The following is a 27125-nucleotide window of genomic DNA, read 5'->3' as shown; positions in this document are numbered from 1 at the left end:
AGTTCTAAATTCACCTGTTAACACTAGCCACAGACTGATTTCCCTTGATGAGAACAAAGAAATGTAAATGTGGTTGTTAGAGAGATCATGATAACAGCGTCCTGATTTAGGAAGGGTGAAATCAAGGAATAAAAAGAGCCAGAGTGCATCGAGAGGTTCCACTGTCAATACTGGGCTTGAAAAGATGAAGCTGCATTAGAGATGATTACAGATAGCAGGCAGGCAGTAGGTGTGCGGCAAAAAAGAGAAAGGTGATCTATTTTTCTATAGTGGGTAACCTTGTGGGTTATTAAAACTTTAGACTGCAAAGAATGCCTTCTGGATATAAACAATGTTTTCTTCTTCAGAGAGGTAGGAAAAAAGCCCTTAGAAAAGTGAAATAGAAAATGCTTCTTGTAACAATACACTTCATTATACGAAAAACTTCCCAGTCAGCTTTCAGGGGTTCAGTGGAAAATTAATTCCCTTCCAGATTATTCAAATCACAACTACGAGGGTTTGGTTCACAGTCTCTATTTTTTATTTAACACTGAATTGGTCTTCTTTGAAAAACAGCGCTTTTCAATAAGCTCAACAGGAAACTTCTTAATCATCAGCTCAAATTCATATGCTTCTGTCTGCTTAGCATATTGAATAGTACAAATAGGAGAAACTACAGCGTTGTTACTACCACTTACAAAACCTCTTCCTAAAGCACGCAGAAGCAGTTACTGAAGACCTGGTTATTTGCTATCTCTTCCCAGAGGAGTTTTAGGATTATTTTTTTCCCCCTAAAACTCCCAGGTTATGGATTACTCTGTGAGCAACTACAGATCAATGAAAAAGAAAATAACTTGGCAGAAACTCAGTTCATCATTGCTGAGGATTATTTCGGACAAGGTAAGTTGTTTGGAAGCAGCAGGTAATGCCACAGCCAGCCCATCAGTGCTGCACGTATGGAATGGGACTATCCCTGTACCTGATCAGGGGGAGCTGCACCAGAACTGAAGTACTGAAGCCAGTATAAGACTCTACTTAAATCATAACAATCTAATTACATTTTTCAATGTAATCTGACTTTTCTTTGTACCCTAAAAAAAAAAAAAAGGAAAGCCAAACACAAACCTGTCAGATACCAGAACAACATGTGGGAAGCAGTGATCATAAAATGGAAAAAAAGGAAGATTGAATTTGCCACATAGTCTTGTTTCAGCACTGGCATGCTAATAAGATGCTCACATTTCCCCTGCAACATCTGCATGACAGCAGTTTTCATTTGTGCCCATGCCCAAGCCTCTGAAAGTTTAGCCACTATCTGAACAGCAGTGGGTTTGATGTCGTTCCAATGGCGCTGGCTGGGAAGCCACTACACAGCCCAACGTTAGTGTTTGACTTTGTGCCTGTCATCTGAGAAAATAAACCGGGCAGACAGCATTTATAGCAATGCAAACCCCAACCCTGTTGTAGCGCAGCGTTTTGGTACAAGGTGAAAAGAAGGCATTTTTCTGTTTTTCTTACTTTTAGACTGCTAGAGTTCTGCAGGTTGTGATGAGACACGGGGCTGGCCAGAGATACACATACATAGGGGCTCTTGCTTATATCAAGAAGGCTTTCAGAATCAGAAGGTACAGGTGGGTTTTTTAGACTCTAATCCAGACTAATTGTTTCTTTCACAAGAATGAATTTAAAGAAATTTAATAGATATAAAAGAGCTTTATACCCAAATTCCTCACTGCCAAACATACCGAGCGGATGGGTCCTTAGCTCCAGGATTGTTTTCAACCAGCTCTGTTGTTTTCTCAGTGACAGGAGCCCCAACACAACCCCCCTGCTCTCAGGGAGAAATAAATTGGCTTCATAAACATACTAGAGCCTGTGGGCAAATGACTGTCCTGCCATTGTGCCACATCTGTTACAGAGGCAGCGAGTAAACGCCTACTACAGGGAATACTCACAGGGTAGGGGCAGTTGAAAAACTTCCTTAAATTATGCAATCTGCTGCTTCGCTAAGTAGGTGAGAGCAGGATTAAAAAATAAGGTACGTGCCCAGTGGCAGCGGAGGACAAGCTCTGTGCTCCAGGAAGAGCTGCTCCAGCTTCAACACCTCCAGAGCAACCTCTTGCCTGTGTGTTTGCCGAGGGTACCATGGGCTGAAAACACTGAGCTGGACACAGCCCCCTGTTTAAACCAGACCCCTCTGCCCCTCCTGGCTTGTACAAAGAGCCCCTGGGGATGAACAGCCTTTCCTTGTGCACTTCAATCTTACTTTTGAGTGACCTCAAGTAGCACAGTTGGAGCACATCCCATTTCTCAGCGTTACTCCTTATTGTTGAAAAAGTCACATTTCCTTACATTGCCATAACACAGCCATTCAGAGCACAAATAAAGCTTCATGTTACCCGACCCACACCAGGAAGTGAAAAGCTTGATTATGTTCAGGCTTTGTAAGGAACATAGTACATCACTTAGCACTTAAACAAGATACTGAAATGCCATCTGGTAACACACCCATTCACATGGAAAAGAAAAAATGAAACCTATTTACATACTCTTTATATAGCTGAGCAATTTTTGTATTGTTTTTCTAAACAAATGTATTTCCTACCATACATAAATTTTACAGCCCATAGAACCTGGCAGCATCTTCCATTTTACTCTGTTAATATGAAATTGTGAATCCATTCAGCATCACTGTTACCATTCAACTTCTCTGCACAAAAGACAGCTCTGGCTGACATAATGCTTATCTGCTGAGTGTAAGTGTGGTGTGTGTGTGTGTTGTTGGGGTGTTAAAGGCTATCTTGCCGAACACACAATCTTAGCTCAAGAGATGGTACACAGCTTGCAGACCTGTAGGCTGGCGGCAGTTTGGACACAGCTCTAGGTGGTACCTAATGAGATGTGTAGTATCTGAAAGAGATGTTGTCCTGGGTTTACCAGGAGCCGTTTTGCTCCTTCTTAGTAGCTGGTGCAAGCTCTGTGTTTTGACTTCCAGCCTGGGCAGAGAGCTGATAACACCGATTGGTTTTAATTGTTGCTAAGTGATGTTTATTCTGGCCAAGGACTCTGTGAGTCTCATGCTCTGCTGGGGACAAGGGGAGGCCGGGAGGAAGCAGAGACAGGACACCTGACCCAAGCCAGCCAAAGAGGTATTCCATACCACAGCACGGCATGCCCAGGGAGGTAACTGGGAGTTACCCGGAAGGGCTGGGACTGCAGGGTTGGACGAGGTATTGGTCAGTGCTCAGCTGGGGGGAGTGGGGCGAGTTATCTGTTGGCTGGTGTTAAGGTGTTGTATTCTTTCCTCTTGTTATTTCCTTTAGCATTACTATTATTGGTGGTAGCAGTAGTGGTTTGTGTTATACCTTAGTTACTAAACTGTTCTTATCTCAACCCGTGGGAGTTGCATTCTTTTCGATTCTCCTCTCCGTCCCTCCAGGAGCAGGGGGAGGGCAAGAAGGGGGGGAGTGAGTGAACGAGGTTTGTGGTTGGGTTTAAACCACAACAGATGTGCAGTATCTAAAAGAGATGTGCTTATTCCCACAGCAAACCCCTATTGCCTTGAAGCCATTTTCCGCAGCGGTCGGGCTGGGCTGGGCTGAGGGGCACAGATGCCATGTGCAGAGCAGCAATTCCAGAGCTCCGATCCGGGCTGGAGCTAAGGCAAAGGGCACTGCCAATGGCTGTGTCCAAACTGCCACCAAGGCTGCGTGTGTGTTTTGCAGTGTTTTCTGCTGCTTTCCAGGAATTCTGTAGGTGCCCGAAGAACAATCAAGGCTTCGGTTTGTACAGTTCTTTCCCACACATCAGTAACGAGCTTCATGGAAGATGTTGGATGTAAAGAAGTTCTTTACTGTGAGGGTGGTGAGGCACTAGAACAGGGTGCCCAGAGAAGTGGTGAATGTTCCATCCCTGGTAGGGTTCAAGGTCAGGTTGGACAGAGCCTTGGGTGACACGGTCTAGTGTGAGGTGTTGGAACTGGATGATCTTGAGGTCCTTTCCAACCCCAACTATTTTATGACTCTGCTCTGTCTTACATGCAACTTTATACACAGAGGCCCTGACAAAGCCTGTGTGAAGAGTTAATCCAAAGACAAGTGCAATCAATCCTTTTCAAACACTAAATGGCACATAACAAGTCATGGCTACAATTAACCTGTAGGATCGCAAGGGGACAGATGATTAAGCTTTTTCCCCATGCCCCAAAAAACACCACTCCAAACCCCAATACTCTGCTCCTTCTCCGATGCCCTGCAACAGCAGCAGGAAACCTCAAGCCCAGCAAAAATATCCTCCCAGCACTTCATCCTCCCAGAATTAAGTCATTACTTACTTAAGTGAAGTAAGTCATTTCCCTGTAGAAGATTCAAAGATACATTAGAAATCAACCTTCCCCTTACAGGGGAGTTTTGCAGAACTTGCAGTATTGTGCTGGAAACACAAAATGGTTTATGTGAATCAGTTCTTGCATCTATAGTGGGGCTTGGGCTGCAGAGCCCAAGTATTCAAAAAGAGGAATGTGCAACACAAATTGCAATGCATCCTGAAAGCCACCTTGCTTGAGCGCTTCTTCCAGTCTCCTAGTCATGATCGTCAATACCATCAGCGGTGTTATTTGCTCACGATAACGCATTGTAACCAGAAGCAGCGTTTCACAGTGTTCAGTTGCTTATGAATCTATTTCCAGCCCTACTACAGAAACTAATTACGTCTCAGTAGCTCTCTGGCAGAACAGGACAAGTAAAGGCAATTTGTAAAACCTCATCAGTAAAATGGGGATAATGATGCTTGTACATCCAGACACGCTCTCACAGCATTCCACTTGAGTCCCCTCAACCTCATCAGCACCCAACCCAGGTAATGCATCTCGCTTGTAACAAATGGGTCTGACTTTGGTTCTGTGCTGTTGTGCAAGACAAAGCTCCACTCCACTTACAGCACAGACTATTTCAAGCCTTGATTTTCTTATCTAGGTTGGTATTTAGGCAGTGCTTGAATTACGGCTTTTGCTTCTAAAGCACTCCAAATACTTCAAAAAGAGCAATCTAAGGAACGCAGCCAAGACTAAGAGTGATGAGGCCAAAAGATGACCAACAGGAAGAACTGGTGGTAAGCATGCATTTGATTAAATACGAACAAAGCCCAAGAACTTCTCTGAAGGAGGTGCACCAGATTCTTTTGCCATATTCCCAGTTACATGCTATTGAGCTTCCTTTTCAATCTACCACTAGTATAACAAACCAGGTTTAACATGGCTGGTTTTGTATGAACATGCCTATACATCTATTGCTGTACCCAGAAAAGAGGACATGGGACTTCCCGAGCAGGGGAGCAGTCACCTTCCATGCCATGCCCCATCTCAAGGCTTTATAACAAGTGCCAGAAGTGCAAATAAAAGATATAGATGCAGTGATCTTCTCAAGAAAGCAGGACCAAGGCACTGGCATTGAATGGGTTCCCCTAGCCTGGGACACGCAGGCTGAACAGGGACCAAAGCAACATTTCCATTCCAAAGCAGCAAGGAAAAGGAAAACCATGAGAATGTGTCAAGCTATCAAACTGCGATGATTTTTCAGAATAAATAGTAGAAACACTTCATACGGCACCTGATAAATGAAATAGTCATAGGAGACTTCTGGATTATAAATTAAGTAACTGAACTTCTCTTCTGGAATAGGTTATTCTTCAAAACCCCTCTGATGAGCCTAGACAATGCATTACAAATGGACTTATTCTCTCCAAAAAGGATTATTGCTGCCAATGTTTTTTTATCTCATTGAAAAGCAAATCAGACACTTCAAGTCCCTGATTTATTACTGCACCAATTTCCACAAACGTTGGTTTGCTCTAGCTTCAAGTTAGAATAGGGGGTTTGAAAGAACAATAATCAATGAATATATAATGTGAGGAAACCAAGCAATCAGAAATAGTAATCAGTTCAGTGCCTAATTCAAGGACACATTATCCTTGGGTTATTTTATGGGGGAAATTCAGGCAGCCTTTAACTACAGTGTAAAAGTTGGACTTGAGGATCTTAGGCGTCTTTTCCAACCTAGCTGATCCTATGATTCTAAGTAAGTCGTTTTCCCCCTCAGAGGGGGAACAGCTTGGATTACATACACTTGGCACTGGCTGCAGAACTGACACAGGAGTTAAGCAGACATTTGGAAGACCAAGACGAATAGACAATGTGAGGACAAACACAACTTCAGCTTTGTAAAACCTTTATAATAGCACCCTCAATCACGTACATGGTGTTGAAGGTAATGATTGCAGTGGACCACAAAGCTGCAGCCTCACCTGACATTTTGCAGCATGGTCTAGTGTGAAGCGTCCCTGGCCATGGCAGAGGGTTGGAATTGCATGATCTTAAGGTCCTTTCCAACCCAAACCATCCAACCATCCTGTGATTCTATGTTTCTTTATTCTGGACTGGCACTTTTCACCTGGTGAGAGAGGACACGTGCATATGCATGTGAGCATTATCTTCTGATGGAGGCCTTGCTGTGCCTTCCATAAAGCATGCCTGTGCTCAGTCACTCCAGGCTGATGGTCCCAGTCTGGAAGCACAGCCTCAGCGCTGGAAGCCTGTAGCAGCAAGGCATGCTGCGCCCATCACTACCCAGCACCAGCGGCTGCTGTGGGCCTATGGTCCCCAGCGGGCTCCCATGGCCATGCACAGGAGGTCCCTATGTTTGGGCCACCCTGGGGTGCATGAGCAGCTTGGGCTGCGCTCCCAACCAGGGCAGAGGTGCTGTTTGTGGTAGATGTCACTCTTCCTAAGGTGCTGTTCCAGACTGGAAAACTAAATCGAAGAAAACCCACCGTTTTCCACAAAAATGGAAACTTTGCCTGGCATTTGGAAAACCTCATTTTGGAAACCCTGCAAATTTCATTTCTCCCAAGTGTTCACATTCCATTATAATGAAGGCAAAAGCTACCTCCCGTTGGACCGTGCTCAGCCTGGTTACAGTGCAGCAGCCCTTTGGAGCTTTCTCTCAGGTTGCCCAGTGCCATAAATTTTTACTTCATTCCTGGGGAGCTGCACAGTGAGTGCGCAGAGCTGTAACACATGCCCGTAGCCAAGGACCTCCACTCGCACTCTGCACAACAGAAATTTCATGCTAGGTATCTTTCACTCACCCCCCCTCTCCAAGGGGTGTCACTATTTCTACTTTAGCCTTAAGTTTCCATTTCTTACTGTGAGTTTTCCCTAAAATGGAGCTTGCTTTGTTTTTAAACAAACTTCTATTTTCTCAGGCTTGAAACTTGTGTGGGTTTGCTCACATTTATTAAAAAAAGAGAAAAAACCTGTTTGGTTTTGTTCATTAACATACACTTAATCCTGTTTGGAAAAGCAGTGTGGAAAACAGATTTGCCATGTAACTCTAAGGTAACACTAGCATCCCCAGCAGGGTTGAATCTGGGAGTGATTCTCCTCCTGTAACAGCAGAGAGGACAGCTCACCTCCACATTGCAGCAATTCACCTCTGCAAAGGCTGGAAGCACAGACTGTTCTGGTCCGGGCAGAACTGAGGAGCAAAACACTGCTACCAGTAGGCACACCATAGATCCCATCTGCACAAAACAGCATCACCCAAAGGATTCTTCCTTTCCATTTAGCAGAGCTGTGTTGAAGTTGAGCAGATTGCTCCAAAATGTGAAGCGTAATTAAGCAGAACATAAGCACCAATTCAGCTCTATTTGCACAGAAGGAACTGCTCAAGATATATTGTTCCAATACAGATCCAGATTTTTCAATAGGACACAAGAATATTTACTGGAATGCAGTTGCTTATTAAGGCTTTCTGCTGGAATACACAGTATGCAACCATGGGGGAGCCAACAGCATCCAACCCTGGTTAGAGCTCCAGGAACAGGGCACGGGTTTTACTCCTGTAGTTATGTTGTTAGAAGGCAACACCTATACCTCAAGCACTTAAACGGATCTGATCTCAGACAACATATGGAAGCAACTAATAGTGCCTGGCCTTCCTGTTAATAAAAAACACCAGCATCATAATTTCTGGTTTGCCAAGGTGGTGAACCAGAAGTGAGTCTTCAGAGCACTGTAAAAAGACAGTGTTCTGCTGCTGGTATTTCTTTAAATACAGCCTGCTACATATTCCTTCCTGACTCAGAAATAGAGGTGCTTTAGTACCCATGTGCTCATTCAAATTCCTCAGCCGCCTCTTTAACTGTTGTGCTTAATCATTTTGAACAGACGCGGCTATAAATCAGGTACTTACTTTTCTATGCACACACCACTGCCCAGGACTGAGGGCAATGACTCACTGAAACTCGTCATCAAAGTATCAGCTCCTGATGTTGAATAAAAAAAGAAAACCCATCCAACACCCTAGATTCCTTGGAGTTAATAAGTAAAAGTAATAAATTGCATCGAAATACCTATCAGAGATTTTACCCTTACATGGAACCTTTTTGTCCTTTTGCCTGGCTCATGGTGATACTCCCAAGAGTGGCTTTTCCACCAATCCCATCATCGCAGCTGCCGCTCACCCCTCTCCTTCCCGGTGCTCCCACCTCCAAAGGGCAGCATGGGCACTCTCCAGGTTGAGGGCAGGCTCTTCCTTGTCTCTGAGGAAGAGAGAGGAAGCTTCCTACAGAAAGGAAGTGCTCCAGAGCTCAGCAGTTCAGGTCTTCCTCCCTTTGCTCAGCAGTCTGCAATGGTCTGCTGAAACCCCATGAGGCCCCATCGAGTGGTTCAGTGCAGTGAGGACATCCCTTCTAGAAGTGCCTTTAGCAATTTGTGTCTTTCTTAGAGCGGGCAAACACAAATACATGCACACTGCAAACATGTACAGATCTTTCACATGGGTTTCTATGTTTCACTAAAGTATAAAAAGTCAGGTGGGGAGGACAAAAGACACAAGACATTGGTATCAACCAGTAAGCAACCCCATGAAGTAGGAGCTAAAACACGTTTCATACACGTGGTGATAGATCACTCTGCTATGGTCAATATATCAAATATACCAGCACCATACACCAAAGCAGGAGCAGAACTGTGCTAGACCTCTCTAAACTCCATGCTGGACCCAAACCACAAGCAGTTGCCAGCCACATAGCAAAGCAGAGAAGCAGGGAGCTGAAACCTCAGCACACAAAAGACAAGGAAGTTTAAGTTAACACACAATAGCTTAGTAATTTCCAAACCCTGGCCCAGCTTGTGGTGCTGGGAACCTTAAAACCTTGCTTCTGCAGCAAAAGCTTAATGGGACAAGCACAAAACTTGCTCCCATTTTTCTCTATCTTTATTCTGCCTCTCCAGGAAGGGCAGTAGGGACTAAGGCACACCCTGCCTTAGGGTGTAGATGCGACCAACTACACACTTGACAAGTCTCCATGCAGTCAAAACACGTCACCATTTAAAACTACCATGCTAAAGTTAGAAGCTTTAAATTGCACTGATTTGTCTAAGGATCTTTTTGCTTCTGAAACACGAATTTTCAGACTGGAAGAGGAAGACCACGAGACTGAGATCTTCTCAGGCTGGGGCCTGGCTTCCATCAGCCCCCTAAAAAGACTGGCAAATTGAGAGACCTGGTCTGATTTTGGAATACCACCACCAGAGAGAGTAATTTGAGGCTGATAAACATCAGTGCTTGTAAACACTGGAGCTGTTCTGGTTGACAATGTCTGAGGACTTCTGCAGGCAAAAACCAAATACACAACTGAGAACGTGACCAATGCCAGAATGCTGCTTATTAAATTTTCATGCTGACTCTGATTGCCTTCATTTAGCAACACAGATGTGTAACAAGGATGAGAAGATACAAGTGCCCATGAGAACTGGGAAATGGCTGGCAATGTGAGCGAGGCTCGGAAGCCAGCCACTTGGAGCAAGTGCTCACATGTGCACTTACCGGCTTGTGTCATATCAGTAGCTGAATTTGAAAGAAGCCATGAAAACATTTTAATGTATTAGTTTCCATTAATTCTGATTCTTCCATTCTGGTCTGTGGGACTCACAATGTAGTCCACAAATGAGTTTGAACCAAGATAGGAGAGCACTGCTAAGAACAGTTAAAGAAAAAAAAACCCCAAAGGAATTATAATTTAATCCAGGTCATATATGGAGTGGTTTCAGAGTAGTTTGTCTGAAATGTCATAAAATCAGAGAACAGTTCATTTTGAAAGGGAACTTAAAAGCTCATCCAGCTCCAGCCCCCTGCCATGGGCAGGGACCCCTTCCACTGGAGCAGCTTGCTCCAAGCCCCTGTGTCCAACCTGGCCTTGAGCACTGCCAGGGATGGGGCAGCCACAGCTTCTCTGGGCACCCTGTGCCAGCGCCTCAGCACCCTCACAGGGAAGAACATCTTCCTTGTGTCTAATCTGAACTTCCCCAGTTTAAGCTTATACCCATCACTCCATGTCTTATCGCTACAGTCACTGCTGCAGAGTCCACCAACATATGCTGAACAGCTCTAATCTAGTCTATATCAGCAAAACTGATTGAGCAAAAGGCACAGGAAACATATTTAGACAGATATGCCATCATGGGTAAGGTCATCCCAGTAGTAAATGAAGAGCTGCTTGTGCAGATGAGCACGCTGGCTCTTTTCCTTTTGCTCTAGGCTTTGACATGATGGTGCCAAGGGACCAAAAGAAGGGAAGAGGTAACCAAGTCCCACAACCTTTGTGCTGATGGGAACTGCTTGTCTATGATCTACCTAGGGAAGCCTGACCTGCCTGTGCAGCTTGTTCCCATTTATTTTAACAAAGAAGAAACATTTAGCTTGAAATAATTTCACTAGAGCACATGAAGAATAAAGAAGAAAAATTTCCTTCTTCTGAATGCTCCAGATTTCAATTTATAATTGCAATTCCCCTCTTAATCACCTGCCAGATAGGTAATAAAGCTTTGGCCTAATCCCCAAATAATAGAAAATGGAGAGTTAGAGCTTTGCACGTAACAAGACACACAAAGGGAGCCTCTGCATCCGTGGTCGGTGCGTGCCACCAGCCCTGCTCCAGAACCCAACCAGCCCCGAGATGTGGGGACAGGGCACTGCTGCCCTCCTCACCTTCCAGACAGGTCTGACAGCTTCACCTTCCCTGCCTAAAACCCCTCAGCCGGTGTCAGCTCCCGGCAGCAGATCCACGTGCACGGCGCTGTCACAGACCTGCAGGAACACCACCTGCCTCCCTTCCTGCTCCTGCTGCTGGGGGGATCACTGCGGATACAGCGTTGGTGTCAGGAAGTGTGCTGGACTTCAGGTGGACAAATGAGACGTGCTACTCTTTCCACAGTAGGAAGTCTCCTTTAAAGAGAGACAGGATTAACTGCTTAAGTAGTTAAATTAATAAGGACTTAATCAAGATACAGTTGGACATGCATCCTCAATTCAAGGTTCCCATGTGTAGATTTAAGAATTATGGGAAAGGGATTAGGGTAATGTTAATTATGCTCCATTTATAGAGACTGTTTAAATAGCTATTCCTTCCCAGTTATGAGCACCTCTCTCTCAATTTCTTCAAGAAAAGCAGCCTTACCTTGGAATTCTCAAGGATATTCTTCAGCCAAAAGAAACGTCTCCCCATCCAACTGTAAATTTATTCAAGCCAAGTGAAATGATTCCACATTTCAAAACACAGCATGTTACTGCAGCTCTTTTGTGCTTCTTGCAAGGTTTTGAAAACAAGGAGACAGCCGTGCAAACACAAGCAGCTCTGTGTTTAGACAAGTGATGCTTCATGTCACTGAAGTGATTCAACAACACCACAAGAAGCTGGACCAGAACTCTCCTTTTGAGATTTACTAACAACAACGTCCATGGTAACCTGGCAAGTCAGTGAAAAAGGTGAAACACTGCTGCCCCTCAGAGTACTGTGTCCACCTTTGGGTACCCCAACACACATGAAGGATGTAGACCTGTTGGAGCAAGTCCACAGGAGGCCATGGAGATGCTGGGAGGGCTGGAGCAGCTCTGCTCTGGAGCCAGGCTGAGAGAGCTGGGCTGGGGCAGCCTGGAGAAGAGAAGGCTCCTGAAGGGGAGACCTGAGAGCAGCTCCAGTGCCTGAAGGGGCTACAGGAAACCTGGAGAGGGGCTTTGGACAAGGGCCTGCAGGGCCAGGCCAAGGGGAATGGCTTTAACCTGCCCGAGGGGAGACTGAGATGAGCTCTTAGGCAGAAGCTCTTCCCTGTGAGGGTGCTGAGGCGCTGGCACAGGGTGCCCAGAGAAGCTGTGGCTGCCCCATCCCTGGCAGTGCTCAAGGCCAGGTTGGACACAGGGGCTTGGAGCAAGCTGCTCCAGTGGAAGGGGTCCCTGCCCGTGGCAGGGCTTGGAACTGGATGAGCTTTAAGGTCCCTTCCAACCCAAACCAGTCTGGGATTCTATGAACATCCCATCAGAGCAAAGCCATCTCAGAGACCACCCCAGGGCCAGCGCAGGGCTGCATCTTCAGAACCCAGGCAGGCTCTTAGGGTTCAATTTATCAGCCTCAGGGGACACTCTTCTTGTTCCTCCCACCTTACTGCCCCCTCCCCTCTCTCCCTAGAGCTTCAGATGAAGGTCAGTCTCCCGCTAGGGCTGCACACTTTGCTTCAGGACTGTCCACCTGCTCTCAGGGACACTGCTAAGGCTGATAGTGCTTACGGGAACTCGCTGCAGTAACAAGAACAGCAAACACAGCTCATCGCTCCTCACACACTGTATTAAAAATGACTAAAAAAACCTGATTGCAAAATTCCAGAAACCTTCTGTGTAACAACGGTCTAAGTTCACACTGGCATAAGTCAAAGAACTTCAGCTTTTTAACCAGGCCATGTCTCTTTAATGCTGTTTTCACACTATTTAATAACTATAATTTAAAGATGCATGGAGAGGGGGAGAAAAAAAGAAAAGACTTATTTTCCTTTTTGCTGCACTGAGAAACCACATTTATTTCATATAAAAATTTACCACCATTATTTATTAGCAAGCAGAAAGCTTCTGGGTGTAATAAAAATTTGGTACATAAAGCTGCAGCTGCCTGAGGAGAGGGGAATTAACTGTAATGACACTGCTTTAAAGAACCTCAGAACATCACTTGAATAACATGAAAAAAGAAGGGGGTAGAAGCAAGAGGAAAAGGAAAGATATTTTTTTCTGCAGTACATCACAAAATATTATATAATATTATATTTCTGCTAAACTCTCATATAGAAACAAAAGACAAGTCTTCCTCTCTTCTTTGCATTTAAAGTGTACACCTGGAATGAGCATTTTCTTCTTCCTAGTTTAGAGGCTTTAGCCGGTCATCACACACGGGAGAGGGCAGCTCTTTCAGCACAACTAAACTCCTGGTTATTTGCCCTTACTCGTGTGAGCAGCTCAGCTCACATCGCTTCACTCAGGAAATAATTCCAGTAGCATCTAGAAATGAACCATTTCCATTTGCAAAGCAGTGGCAGGACTGAAGAAACAAAAAACACGGAGAAATTCAGTTCTGGGGAGACTGCACAGTCACTTGTAAACTGAAACCAGCACCACAAGTCACAGAACGGTTTGGGTTGGAAAGGACCTTAAGATCATCAAGTTCCAACTCCCCTGCCTTGGAGCAGGGACACCTCACACTAAACCATGTCACCCAAGGCTCTGTCCAGCTTGACCTTGAATGCTGCCAGGGATGGAGCATTCACCGCTTCTCTAGACAACCTGTGCCAGCACCTCACCACCCTGACAGAGGAGAACTGCCTTATATCTAATACGAACTTCCCCTGTTTCAGTTTGAACCCATCACCCCTTGTCCTACTGCTACAGTTGCTGACGAAGAGTCCCTCCCCAGCATCTTTCTAGGCCTCTTTCTGATACTGGAAGCTGTTCTGAGATCTCCACGCAGCCTTCTCTTCTCCAGGCTGAACAGCCCCAACTTCCTCAGCCTGTCTTCATACGGGAGGTGCTCCAGTCCCTGATCATCCTTGTGGCCTCCTCTGGACTTGTTCCAACAGTTCCATGTCCTTTTTATGTTGAGGACACCAGAACTGCACACAATGCTCCAGGTGAGGTCTCACGAGAGCAAAGGGGCAGGATCACCTCCTTGGACCTGGTGGTCATGCTTCTTTTGATGCAGTCCAGCACATGGGGGGTTTCTGGGCTCAAGCGCATGCTGAAGCCAGGTCATGTTCAGTTTCTCACCAACCAAAGCTCACTTAGAGCAGGAATGTCTCTTGCTCAGCTGAGTAAGGCAGGCAGCGATGTCATTCACTTGGTAAAGTATGACAAGTTCTTACTGTGGCAATTTTCTGTTAGATCCCTGGCTGTATTTAGTTTTTGTGGGTGCTTTGGTCATCTCAACTTGAGCATTTGGTAAACAGCTTTGGTGCAAGCAATATGTATGTCTTGAAAGTCCTCAGTGCAACAGCTAGATAATGATGCAAGATTCAGAACGCTTTACAGCACTTTACACTATAGAGGAGAAACTTTAGCACTTAAGAACAATTATTTGTTTCACATGCTGAAGCGATCATGAATATTGGGTGTCTGAGTACCTCAGACAGTCTCTGCAGGCAGATTTTGCCTAGACAAGATTTTCCATGTTTTTATAGTTTTGTTCCTAAAGTCACCTTTCTCCTTCACTCTTCTCTATGGAGAGCTGCTCAGGTTCACAGCAGATAAGAAAAACCCCAAGGTAGGAGCCCGTAACGAGTCAACATCCAAGCTGACAAAGGTGGTAGTGAAGTCTTCAGAGTACAGGTGGGCTTGAAGAAAATAAGCTGATCACTACATGGTGATGAATCTTAGTACACAATACTACAGCACAACACAATGATTATGTGGCAAGCAGGCCTGTGTTTAGATTATTATTGCAAATAGCACCCATTAATCACCATGAGCAGCCTGGATCCTAACATTCTCCAAGATAAACTACATTCTATTTCCTAATTCCTTATAATAATGAACATTAGACATTTGCATCTAGTCCGCCATGCAGCCCAGAGGTGACTGCTGACACAGACAGAAATAGCTCAAACCTGGCATGTAGCACCAATATGAATTGTTACACATTTTGCCCAAAGCAAGATTCTAGTTAAGATTCTAGGAAAGGTTCAAACATCATTCATAGCTGCTTTGGTTAGAAGTTTTCCCCCAGAATCTAAAAGAATTAAACACAAAATACAGCTCTAGAGATTTCATTAGAAGCGCAAAGAACAACCCCAAACTGCACATGTGGAAGTGTCATGAAAATGCTTTTCCTTCGGCTCCCTTTGTATCCTATATCCTTGATGTAACCAAGACAAATCCTTCTTCCAAGAGTTCATATGAAACAAAAATGTTTCCCGATAAACAACTTCAATTAAACAGCATTCTGAAAGATATATTCATGCCTAAGCCAGCTACTTCTGTGTTCTTTCAACTTCTACAGCTCCTCATAGGACAAATGGCACTGGGCTCCTCTGCACTTTGTGTCCACAGCTGTGATCTTCGCAACACTTGAAGTGAAGGTGGCAGAACCTGCACCACTGCTTACACTTACTTATAAAGCTAATTATGCCTTTTGTTGCTGCTCTCATCAGGAGATTCCATCTCAGTCATCAGTGGACACTTATAGTTGAGAGAGCTGTAGAATTTGGGGATAAACTAGATGGATAGCTTTGCCCAAACTTTACTACACAGTGTCAGATGCAGCGTGGCTCTGAGCAGCACTACCCCAGCTGATGCTTTCCAGCACATCTCTCAACACAAAATGGGAATTGGTGAGACAAGAGTGGAAGGCAGAGGATTTAAGAGAAATCCTAGAGCCAGTGAAATGCAAAGCAGATTCTAAACGACATCATTTTACACTCATCCAGTAACACCATGATCCCTACTATTGTGGTCTGAAAAGCAACAAGATGGCTAGTTGGCATTCCACCCCAGGCATCCCCTCTTCTCAGGGGTGCAGCACTGTTCACTGCTCTCACTGTTTCTGACCTGAAACATGGAGTTCAAGAGGGATGAAGCTGCTGTGTGTATTCTGCATTTCAGAGTGGTTCTGTAGTCCACAAATGCAGAGCCTTGCGTACAGAATCCATTTGCTACGCTATTAGCTGTCTTAGTTTACAATGGTGTTAATACTGCAGAGTGCTCTAATTCTGAAGGAGGTGCAGATTCAGGGTTGGTGAAATAAATGTCTTTTGGTGTCTTCCAGACAGCTAATTGCTATACATAAATTATTTAACACATTAGAGTTGTGTGGATATGAATTATATTTCAGCAAAAGCAGATAAAAATGGGGGAGGTGGAGATGAACAGATACATATGCTTGACCAAAACCGGTCTCTATTAACATCACACCCTGCTACAGAACACACGAAGATTTTCAGTTGTGTATACATTAACCTGCAACCAAACACTAGCTCCCTTTGTGCTGCATATACCCAATGTGCTAGCTGCCACGCCTCCCCCAAACTCTATTATGTGTCAACTCCATGAGAACAGCCTGGATTATCATTTTGCTGCTCAGTATAGATGTAAAAGAGAGATTCGACACCAGCACAGTTTAAGATCCTCTGTCAGGAAAGTAATATACATTGCAAGCTTTGCACGGGTAAGATCCTTTTAAGTTTTTACTATTGCTGCTTGATGCAAGGGAAAGAAATAGGCAGATACATAATGCTCTGAGAAAACATAGAATCATAGAATAGTTAGGGTTGGAAAGGACCTCAAGATCATCCAGTTCCAACCCCCCTGCCATGGGCAGGGACGCCTCACACTAAACCATCCCATCCAAGGCTTCATCCAACCTGGCCTTGAACACCGCCAGGGATGGAGCACTCACAACCTCCCTGGGCAACCGATTCCAGTGCCTCACCACCCTAACATAACTGGTGACAAATGAAATCATCAAACTGATTGTCATTATCAAACTATTGCACTTCCAGAATAGGATGAGAGCAAAGTTAAAGTAAGCTCCACTCAAAAAGTGAACACTTTAAGGAGGCAAAGAAGTTGCATTAGAAGTTTCTCTTCATTACCCAGACCTGACTGATGGGACTGACTTATGGCAGGTCTCCCAGCAGGACAGCAGCCAGACAGGATTAAAACCCAGATCTTTTCAAACCTCGCCCTGAATTTCACATTTTCAAACAGCATTTCAAGTTATAGGTCCCATTAGGAGGTAGTTAAACACCATAAATATCTGGAGCAGATACATTCTGCTAGCTTGGATTGCAAGATTTGCCGCAAACTATTTCAATGTTCCCTCAGTGACGGAGTTCTTGCGCTACAAGGGTGGCTGTTGTGCAGAAGTCACCATGTAGATATATTAAAGCAGACAGAACCCAATATTGTACCGTTGGCGCATATACTAAGTTAACCTCCAAAACACACCACAATAAGATCAGTGTGTTGCCACAGGAGCCTCCAGGGTGTACAAGCAATTGCCCAATTGTAAGAAAGAGAAAATTGACATCACCCTGTTGCAAACCCTGAAGTATCTGTGAGAGCTGGAAGGATCCACAGAAGTGTCTGAATTCCTTCCCAGCAAAACCAGCTGGCACTTAAACCCCTTCAGGAATATTCTGAAGCCTTCTCTAAAGCCAAGTCTGCCCGAAGGAGTTTCACAAGAGAGCTTTCAGGCAGATTTGTGTCACAAGGTGGATTCGTTATAAAGCTTGCCTTTGCGCTGATGCTCTCCATCTGCTCCAGCAACAGTTCAGCACTTCTTCATCATCTTCACCAGCCAAAGGATAGCTGCATCCAGATGTAGCTCAAACCTCAGACATCCATTTTAACCCCCTAAAATGTGACCAGATCTCACTGCAAGGCAATGAAACCTCTCAGCATCCAGACAGACTTAGCTCTTCATTTAAAACATCTGCAACTTGTGTCTCTAACTTACCAATATACTTTAATTAAGTTTATCGGCAAAGATGTGCTTCACAGATTGTATCTATTCCCCTGAAGATTAGTAGATATGGACAACTCGAGGTTAGACTGGATCCTTCACATCTGGTAACACTTTGCACCTTTGCTGCTGGGGTATATTCAAGAGTTAAGAAGCAATTATCTTCCTGCAGAAATGAAATCCCTCCAGATCAAACTGATAAACTCTGCTTTAACCTTCAGGAGAGGGTTTTGTTGATTACGCTATTTTGGAAACACTCTCCTTCCTAAACAAAGGAACCTGCATGGGACTGATGCACATTCCTGCCTAAATCCCCCATTATCCACCTGTTCTTCCATCCCAAACACATCAGAGAAAGGTCTTGAAGGGAAGAGACAAAGAACAGTGAGAGATCAGAAAACCAGACTCACTAAGTGCCCCCAGTCTGATGGGTACCGATCAATCACAGTCCTGTAACATCTGCCAAGCAGCCTGACACCCGGCTCAGCGGCACTGAGGAATTGCTAACTTCCACAGCTGACGCTTCCCCAGGCTATAAGTTGAGACCAACTTTGACAGCCTTTCAGAAATCAGCTTTGCACAAGGACAAACTCCTCTTTAGCAATGCTGCCATTCAGTTTAGAAAGTGCCGCAAATTTGTTTTTCTTAACCCACACCAGCTTTTCCTTAAAACAAGCATGAGCTTGGCAGGCTCTACCTGCACCAAAGCCTCCCCCTTCTCCACAATGACCCCATTTACCCCACTGCAATCTGCAGAGATGTGGATCCACATGCACGAGTGCATCACACTCCATCAAATCTTGCAGTGTTTCTGAAGTAGAGAGGCTACCTGGAGCTTGCTACTTTGCAAGGTGGATTTGATGCAGCATGTTACAGTCCACAGTCTCTTTCAGCTCTAGCAAACAGGTACCATCAGCTCCTCCTTTTGAAATATGCTATGACAGCTTATCACCTCCGTGTTCTATCTTGGGAAAAAATGAAGCCAAAGAAAAATCCTTGCAATGAAACAGGAGATCCATAAGTTTTATGCAATTCCATTCAATTTATTTAAAATAGTCTACAGAATATTAACCTTTTCTAATATCCTTCTTCCCAGCAGATAATATGATGGATTTAGGGAAGGAGTCTGAGGGAAGAAAGGCAAGATGGAAGGGAAGATAAGTAAATAGGTACAAACCTCATGTACTACTGCGTTGTTATATACATGGGAATTACCAGGAGCACAGTAATAATGAAATTATGGTGTGCAGTATGTTAAGTTTTGCTGTGGTATATTGGTATACTTATTCTTGCATTCCTACCATGTTTTTTAAGAAAGGCCTAAGTAGCCCTCTTTGAAGTTATGCTTAGTAAAATGACTAAGATAGATACCTAGCCTATTCATCACTGCCACAAAGGTCTGCACTTTTCAAACCACTAACAAACTTCTCACAGCCAGGTTCTTCAGACACTAATGCACAAAGCACAATAAGTACTTCTACTTTAGAGAAGCTTACTTTTTACCTGCCCCTCCAGCGCTCTGTATTTCCCACTGAAAGCACATCTCCTTCCTTTCTTGGCCATCTGCTGCTGTGTTCCATGGAGAACACTTCTATACCTCCAGTCACGCTCACTCCTCCAAAGCACTTACACACAGTCTGCACACTTGGGCTTTCTGCTGATGACACATACGTTGGTTTAAGAAAACACGATTGTGCTTTCAGAGGAGGTGGTTGTGGCTCTGCTCTTCCACACAATATTACTTCAGTCTTGTTTCTTTCACCACTACACTCTCTTCTCCAGAATATGAATGGAGATCAAAGAGCATTTCTTAGCCTCTATGCTGTCACAGGTAAGCGTTATGCACACGATACTTCCTTCTGCGACGCTTTTTGTTAAGAAGGGTCTGGTGATGCTGAGAGGCTTTCTGAAGAAGAAGGCTTGCCATGTGGCACATGGACTGACTCTTGTACAAACAGACTAAAAGTAAAATCCACATCTATTCAATTAGAACTGCTAAAGCTGAAGGGGAAACACACAGAATACACCCCAAGGGATGACTGATGGAATTACACCTCTGCAATAGTCCCACAAAACATTATTGATCTCAGACTGAATACTTACATTGTTGATTACTTAGGCAGGAACTGTAAAACACAGGGGGTTTATTTTTGTCACATGAAAGAGAAGGAAGGGCATTTTCCATTTTCTTGGTATTACAGTTGTCCTGACATTACCCGTCAGTAATTTTGGATGGACAGTGTGGACCCTCAGAGCCCCACATCAAAACCGCAAAGACCAAAATTAAGAAGCCATAGAGGGATGCAGTTGTCTGAGAGCTACATCAGCAATTAAAGAACATGACTTAGAGGCTGGGGGGTTTGCTAGCCAAGGAAGCCAGAATGAGCCAGCACCTCCTGCTTTCAGATGTCTTATACAGCATTAGCATCTTCTTGTAATCAACAAGAACCAGGGGTCTGGAGAGGCTGTTGCTGCACTGCCATGTGATGCCTGTGGGGAGGTGACACTGCACCACCTCTCTGCGCCGTGCATAAAGGGGAAGAAGAGAACAGTATCTCAGCCACAGTCTCTAAAAGACAATCCAACATGATGGGGTATGTGGGATGTCTCCTATCACACTGTCATCCTGTTTTACTTCCGAGCTTCCCAGGACTGGTGTTTCTGTGATCACTATGTTTTCTCTACCTTCAGAAAAACCAGGAGACCAAAGGCAGGATGTTCCCTTTTGTCCTGGACAAACAGCTAAAAGAGAAGGAAGGATTACAGGGCCATATAATTTTTTTGCCTTTCACTTTCTCAGGAAATGCTGGAACAACCAATGATGTCTGCTCACAAGTGTGGGCTACTGAATTGCCAAAACTGCAGTAGAACAGAACTGAATCAATATAGCGCATCCTTGTGTGGAGGAGAGAAATGGGGAGCACGTTACCTCTTCATCTGAGTAACACTTTTGGGCCTATCTCACCTACCATTCTCCTCTGGAAGCTGGGGAAAGGAACGGTCTATGAAACTTCCACAAGGCACATGGCAACTGGGTGCATAGCTCTTGAGAGGCAGCTCTCAGCAGCTCAGCATCGAAACAACTGGAGGGATGACACACAGCTCCACTGAAGTCTTTTGTAGGTCTGGTCCGGGTCAATATGCTTGTAACCAAGCTGGGGATCTAACAGAACAGGTATCATCCTGTTGGAAAGGACTGCAGCAGACTTTTGCAAGTTTGAGAAAAGGCTTGAAGGTAACAACCTGAAACTGAGTAAAGACAAATACAAAAGGCTACAAGTTCGACAACAGAATAAACCACATCAACAGGTTGGCCAGGCTGCAGATCTGCGCCTTACAGCGGGGCCGAATTGGAATATAAATGACCAATATGGTTTCCTGCAAAGACAACAAACACTTCGCCAGACTTACAAACAGGAATACACCCTGCCAGGCACAAGAAATAGCCCCTGTGCTGGGTTCAGTTGGCAGTCAGACCACAGCTGCAAGATTGAGGTGCATTAACACTAAATACTTCAGGTAAGAGCAGTGGATATGATCAGGGGCTAAATCACAAAACAAACAAGGAAAGACCAGAAGAAGTAAGGGTGATTTAGACTAGCAAAGAGGAACCTGAAAGAACATAAAACTCTTTACAAGGCTTGTCCACAGATCAAGCAGTCATCTGCTCTCTGTGCCCACTGGTGGACCGAAGACAAAATAATACTTGCACTGAGTGTGCCATGCTGCCATGGACAGGTACAACCCTGCTCTGGACTAGGAGGCCTCTTCATCTGCCACATCTACTTCCCTGTAATTTTATGAGGCATTTACATACTTTTTCCTTAAGAGATTTAGTTTTGGATCTAACCAGCCTCATCAGACAGATTTTCAGTTCTGCGCCTGTGCAAGTTAATGTGGGGATATAGCACCCACTGATGCTGACCTTAAATTAGGAGAGTCAAAGCTTTTAAGCAACTCAGTTGTCACGTTTCACTCAAAGAATTTGGTAGGTAACAACCACAGACGTTTCAGTAAGAAGCTGCTACTCTCTAATCCATGATCAGTACCACAGTTTATTGCTGTGCTCTCCCTTCCCCTTCAGAAGAGATAGAAAATGCAATACTGTCATTTAGGAATTGGGAAAATATGATTACATCTGTCAAAATGTTACAGCTTTTGGCAATAGCTTTAATAATTTTTAATGAAGATCAGTACCGGCTGATCTTTATCCTGATGGGTCAGGACACACAATCTGCCACTTCCCACTTCTGAGTACTTCACTGTTCCCTCTAGAGTGACAAGCAGGTAATGCGAGCACTAACACAGCTCGAAAAGGAGCCTTGTATTAATTCTAATTCTTAATACAAAATAATTAAATAAACCCAAGCTCCTGACTGCTTCAGCAGGAAGGCACTAATCGGAGTATGGAGACACTTAACAGCTGCAAGGACCAGACCATGTGCTAAAGGCAAAGTAAATGTTCAAGAAAGTACATGGGAAAGAAGCCCAGGTAGCAACTTCGATGCTACCTATTTTGTACACAGTTTGCGCTGGTCTTGCTTCAACACAGAAATTCCAGCAAGCAAACAGAGCAGGTTTTAGTACCAAGCTGGAAGGATGGGATTGCTGTGGGGCAGAGAGAGTGAAAGAGCAGAGCTTCATGCTCCTCACAGGTTCTGTAAAGCAGTGACATTTAGAACCCTTTGATAAAAAGCAGAGGGACATTACCATGATAAAAAGCAGACAGGCATTAACACAACAAAGTGAAAAAGACCAGGTAGCATTTCAGATGAACAGAGCCAGCCGACCCAGCTCCTGAAAGCCAGGAAGGGAAGTGTGACATGAAGAGCAGAGGGAAGTTGATAAGCTACAAGGAAAATAAAACTTATGCACATGTACAGGTGAGGCAGCTTTACACAGACACGAGGGGACACCGGACAGAACTGCGAAACTTAGGTTGCTTTACAACTGCATGAGCATACATGAATGTGGAATCACTATTTCAAGAGAAAGGTTAGCAATAGAGCAACTACGATAAACAGCAAATCACAGAACCCCAGACTGGTTTGGGTTGGAAGGGACCTTAAAGCTCATCCAGTTCCAACCCCTGCCACAGGCAGGGACCCCTTCCACTGGAGCAGCTTGCTCCAAGCCCCTGTGTCCAACCTGGCCTTGAGCACTGCCAGGGATGGGGCAGCCACAGCTTCTCTGGGCACCCTGTGCCAGCGCCTCAGCACCATCACAGGGAAGAGCTTCTGCCTAAGAGCTCATCTCAGTCTCCCCTCTGGCAGGTTAAAGCCATTCCCTGTCCCTGCAGGCCCTTGTCCAAAGCCCCTCTCCAGGTTTCTTGTTGGCCCCCTTTAAGTATTGCTTTTCCAATATAAGAAAACATATGCTGCCTGCATGTGAGCAAGCCTCCACCATACAGCTGTAGAAGGCAGACTAATGAGATGAGGACTTTACCAAAGCCATTAAGAATGGCATTAGTAAATGGTGCTGAATGAAGCATCCTTCTCTGTCCAGAGCTTAAAGCTGCATGTTCTTGGCCATGCATAGCAGATACCACAATTGCCCTTATCAGTGCTGGCCCAGAACAGCACCAAAGCTCTTAGGCAGCAAGAGCATACAGCCTACCAGAGAATGTTGCTGCGGCTGATGTAGCCAGTGTGGACTGTGCTGCATCTGCATCTCACTGTGCTTTATGCAGGAAGTGGACACTGCTTGGCTGTGCTTAGCTTACTTGTCTGGCACATCATTGCGTGCCTGCTGCAGCTGTAACCGGCTTGGGTCTTCACCACCCAAACGTGGGCACAGTGCCTGTAGTACCAATGTTCTCTGGTGTACGCTTTTGGGGAAGGACCCGGTGGCAAACAGCCGCGGAGGGCAGGGTGGCAGCAGGGAACTTCCTATGATGCCACACCTGGTTTCCCCCGCCAGCTGCGAGCAGGCAGTGCTTGGAGCCAGGCACTGCTGCCTGCACAGGGCTGCACCCCTCGTCCCACAGGCAGAGCATTCAGCAGGGGTCTGCTGGGGGTGGCTGATCCCAGCTTCTGCTCTCCCCTCCCCACCTGTAACCACCCACCCTATGACATCAGTTGCCGCGGGCAGTGGCAGCTGCGGCAGTGGTGCGGACCAGCCCTCGGTTGCTGTAGCTGCCATGTGCCGCTGGCAGTGATGAATTTGCTCCCTCTCCTTGTCCCACTGGCCATGTGCTGGCCTGCTCATGGCACGCAAACCAGCTGTGGGTAAGTGGCCCGAGGCTCCGGGAGGGGACCCTGGCAACTCTTACGGAGTTCACTGGAGGGTGCCTGCTTGTCCCCCAGTGCCACACCACAGCTTCTCAAACCCCATGTGGGCACCTCAGGCCCCTGTCAGCACCTGGGCTGCTGGCACAACTTGCCTACAGGGCTAAACCAGAAACGGGGCAGATGAACAGATACATGCCCCATAGGGTTCCCTGGCCCTGCTGTCCATGCAGCACCTTGTGGGGAAGGGAGAGAGCTGACCTCCAGCCCCAGCAGCAGCAAGCCATCGAGCAGCACAGTAATGAGCTTCTGCTTACAGAGCGACCTGCGGGCACCGGCCCATGGCTGCTTACTACAGCAAGCAGCGCATCGTGGGTGGCAGAGATGCCCTGCCAGGGGCTTGGCCCTGGATCGCCAGCATCCAGCAGACCTCAGGAGCAGGCACGGTGCACATATGCGGAGGGTCCCTCATCAGCCCACAGTGGGTCCTCACGGCAGCCCACTGCTTCATAAACGCCAAGTAAGGAGGACAAGGGAGCAGGGATATTCCCATAACACTAGCAGGTGCCCTGTCTCCAGCACCACGTTGTTCCCATCCCATTTCCTTGCAGTACGCCCAGTGGCTGGTCACTGCAGAGCCCAGCTGACAGACTACTCAGGAGAAAGCTGGGTTCAAGCCATTGCTTCCTAGCAGCCTCCAACTCGACGTTCCTTGAGCCTAAGGCACACAGGGACAGTCGCACCCTCTGCAGCACTGCTTTCCTTTCACCCTTGTGAAGTGGAAGGCACATGGCTCTGCTCCCAGTGACCCCTTTCTCATCTGCCTTCCAGGCACATCCAGATGTGGTTCGTGCTGCTCGGGGCCACACGGCTGACACGGCTGGGCCCCGAGTCTCAGGTGCGCAAGATTAGGAAGCTAATCGCTCACCCCTACTACAGTAAGGTCACAGAGGAGAATGACATTGCCTTGCTGGAACTGGACCGGCCTCTCCAGTGCAACGACTACATACAGCTTATCTGTGTGCCAGACATGTCGATAAGAGTGTCCCAACTGACTGACTGCTACATCAGTGGCTGGGGTTCCAGGAAAGCAAAATGTGAGTTCCCAAGAAGCACTCATGTTCAAAGGGCAAGCCTGGCACACTGGGGAGATGGGCTGGGCTTCCTGACAGTGGAGGTGAAAGCCAGAGTCACGCTGTGGGGATGTCTGCCTTGAGAGATGGGCCTGACTCGCCATGCAGAGCGACACAGATGGGAAACACAGGTCCAGTGCCTTTTGAGGGGCAAAGCCAAGCACTGGGGAAAGGGAACTGGCCACGAGCTGCTGAGTGTTAATTCCTTTCTGTGCCCACAGCTGCAAGCTCAGCTACTGTCCTGCAGGAGGCCAAGGTCCACCTCATCAATGTCAACACCTGCAACAGCAGCGAGTGGTACCAAGGGGACATCCACACCCACAACCTGTGCGCTGGCCACCCGCAGGGTGGCATCGACAGCTGCCAGGTAGGAGCGTGCTACAAGTCACCCCCAGCAGCACGGGCAGCCCGGGCGCAAGTGCCCAAACAGATCCTCAGCCTGCTCAGCCTGGAAAGTCACCCTCCCACCTCCCTGTCCCTGCTGCTGCCGGGGCTTCCATCACCAATCCCATCTGCGGGTCCTTGCTTAGTGACCCCCCTATCCCAGGGGCCTGGCACTCTGCCCCATCCAGGGCTCTCAGCAGCCTGTAGGTCCAGTTCCCAGTCCTGGAACACCCCCTCTTCCACACACCCAGGGTCACTGTGCAGAGATGAGAGCGTGCCCTACCTTACAGCCCCATAGCCCCCTCCAGATAAGGTTCTGCAGGCTCCAGCACCTGAGCAGAGCCTCTCTGTGCAGGTGCTGTGAGAGAGCAGGAACCAGCCATAGTGCTGATAGTGGCCACCTAACGCCAGTTTCATCCTCTCTCCTCCGCCTCAGGGTGACAGCGGTGGTCCTCTCATGTGCAAAGATACCAATTCTGACTTCTTCTGGCTTGTGGGAGTCACCAGCTGGGGGGAAGGCTGTGGGAGAGCACAACGGCCAGGAATTTACACCTCCACCCAGCACTTCTACAACTGGATGGTCGCATCGATGAGACTGCGCCCAGCAACAGCAACCAACCCAACACCACGGCCGGTCTCCACCTCGCCCCCTACTCAGACCCCACCACTCCCCCAGACCCCCACTCCAACACAGGCAGGCACATTCACGCCCTGCCCACTTCCATGCCAGAAGGTGATGCAATTCCTCAACCTCCTGCAGGAGCTCCAGCAGTCCCTAAAGGGAAAAAGCACTGAGAAGCAGCAGGACACAGGATGCAGTGCAGACTGTGCTGTGCCATGACCATTTCCTTCTGGGTCAATGCCTGCTGATTCAAAGGCAGCCTCACCGTTAAAGCAGAGCAGTACAACATGCTCTGGTAAACACACAACCATAAGTAATTACAGCTACTCAATGAATCCCTCTATAGATCAGAGGGCTGAGGCAGAATCTCTGCTGCTAAAACAACCCCTTCTAGTTAAAAGGTTTAACTTTTCCACCTGAAAGAGTGCCAGACACTAAAGGCTGTGCAAGAACAGCAAGGACAAAACACCAAAACCCAGGAACCTCCAACTTCATATTGGCTGTACAGCCCCTAGTTCTGGTCCCTCATGGGTATAGATTATGCAGTATTTACTGCATGGATACGCATAATCCTCGCAAAGCAACACCATACTCAGAAGTGTTCAGACTGAGCAGTAGGAATAGTTCAGGCATTTATCTTCTGACTACTTCCCTTTGGAATGTGGGACTTTGTCTTGCAAGTTACCCATGTGTCTAAATGAGCCAAGCATTGAAAGCATGCAAGCATGAGCACAGGAACACATCATTACCATGATACATCCCTGAGCATAAAATAAATGAGATTCTGAAGCTGATAAGCCATTACAGGTTTGGTGTTTGTTCAGGTTTCTAAAACCTTATTTTTACTGCTATATCTTAGAGACAGGGTCTTACTGTTTCCTGCTGAACAGTAAATAATTGCATAACCTCACTCAGACCAATATCCATGAAAAACCTGAGATCATAGAA

At 46.2% G+C, this 27125-nt stretch overlaps 2 protein-coding genes across 11 annotated transcripts in view; one reads left to right on the top strand and one right to left on the bottom strand.

Annotated features, from left to right (window-relative positions):
* The window catches only part of KCNIP1 (potassium voltage-gated channel interacting protein 1), a 431381-nt gene that overhangs the window by 29467 nt on the left and 374789 nt on the right, over positions 1 to 27125 (bottom strand). The gene's annotated exons all lie outside the window — the stretch shown is intronic.
* On the top strand, positions 23938 to 26396 carry LOC136019795 (acrosin-like). Its single transcript, XM_065690353.1, has 5 exons — positions 23938 to 24038; positions 24358 to 24558; positions 24870 to 25135; positions 25393 to 25538; positions 25992 to 26396. Exons 1-5 carry the CDS (start codon positions 23968 to 23970, stop codon positions 26394 to 26396), a joined length of 1089 nt encoding a protein of 362 aa, XP_065546425.1. The 5' UTR covers positions 23938 to 23967.

This window comes from Lathamus discolor, chromosome 10, assembly GCF_037157495.1.
Source record: "Lathamus discolor isolate bLatDis1 chromosome 10, bLatDis1.hap1, whole genome shotgun sequence".
Classification (NCBI taxonomy): Eukaryota; Metazoa; Chordata; class Aves; order Psittaciformes; family Psittacidae; genus Lathamus; species Lathamus discolor.
Note: the sequence above shows the minus strand (reverse complement) of the source record. Positions and strands in the feature narration are given on the sequence as shown.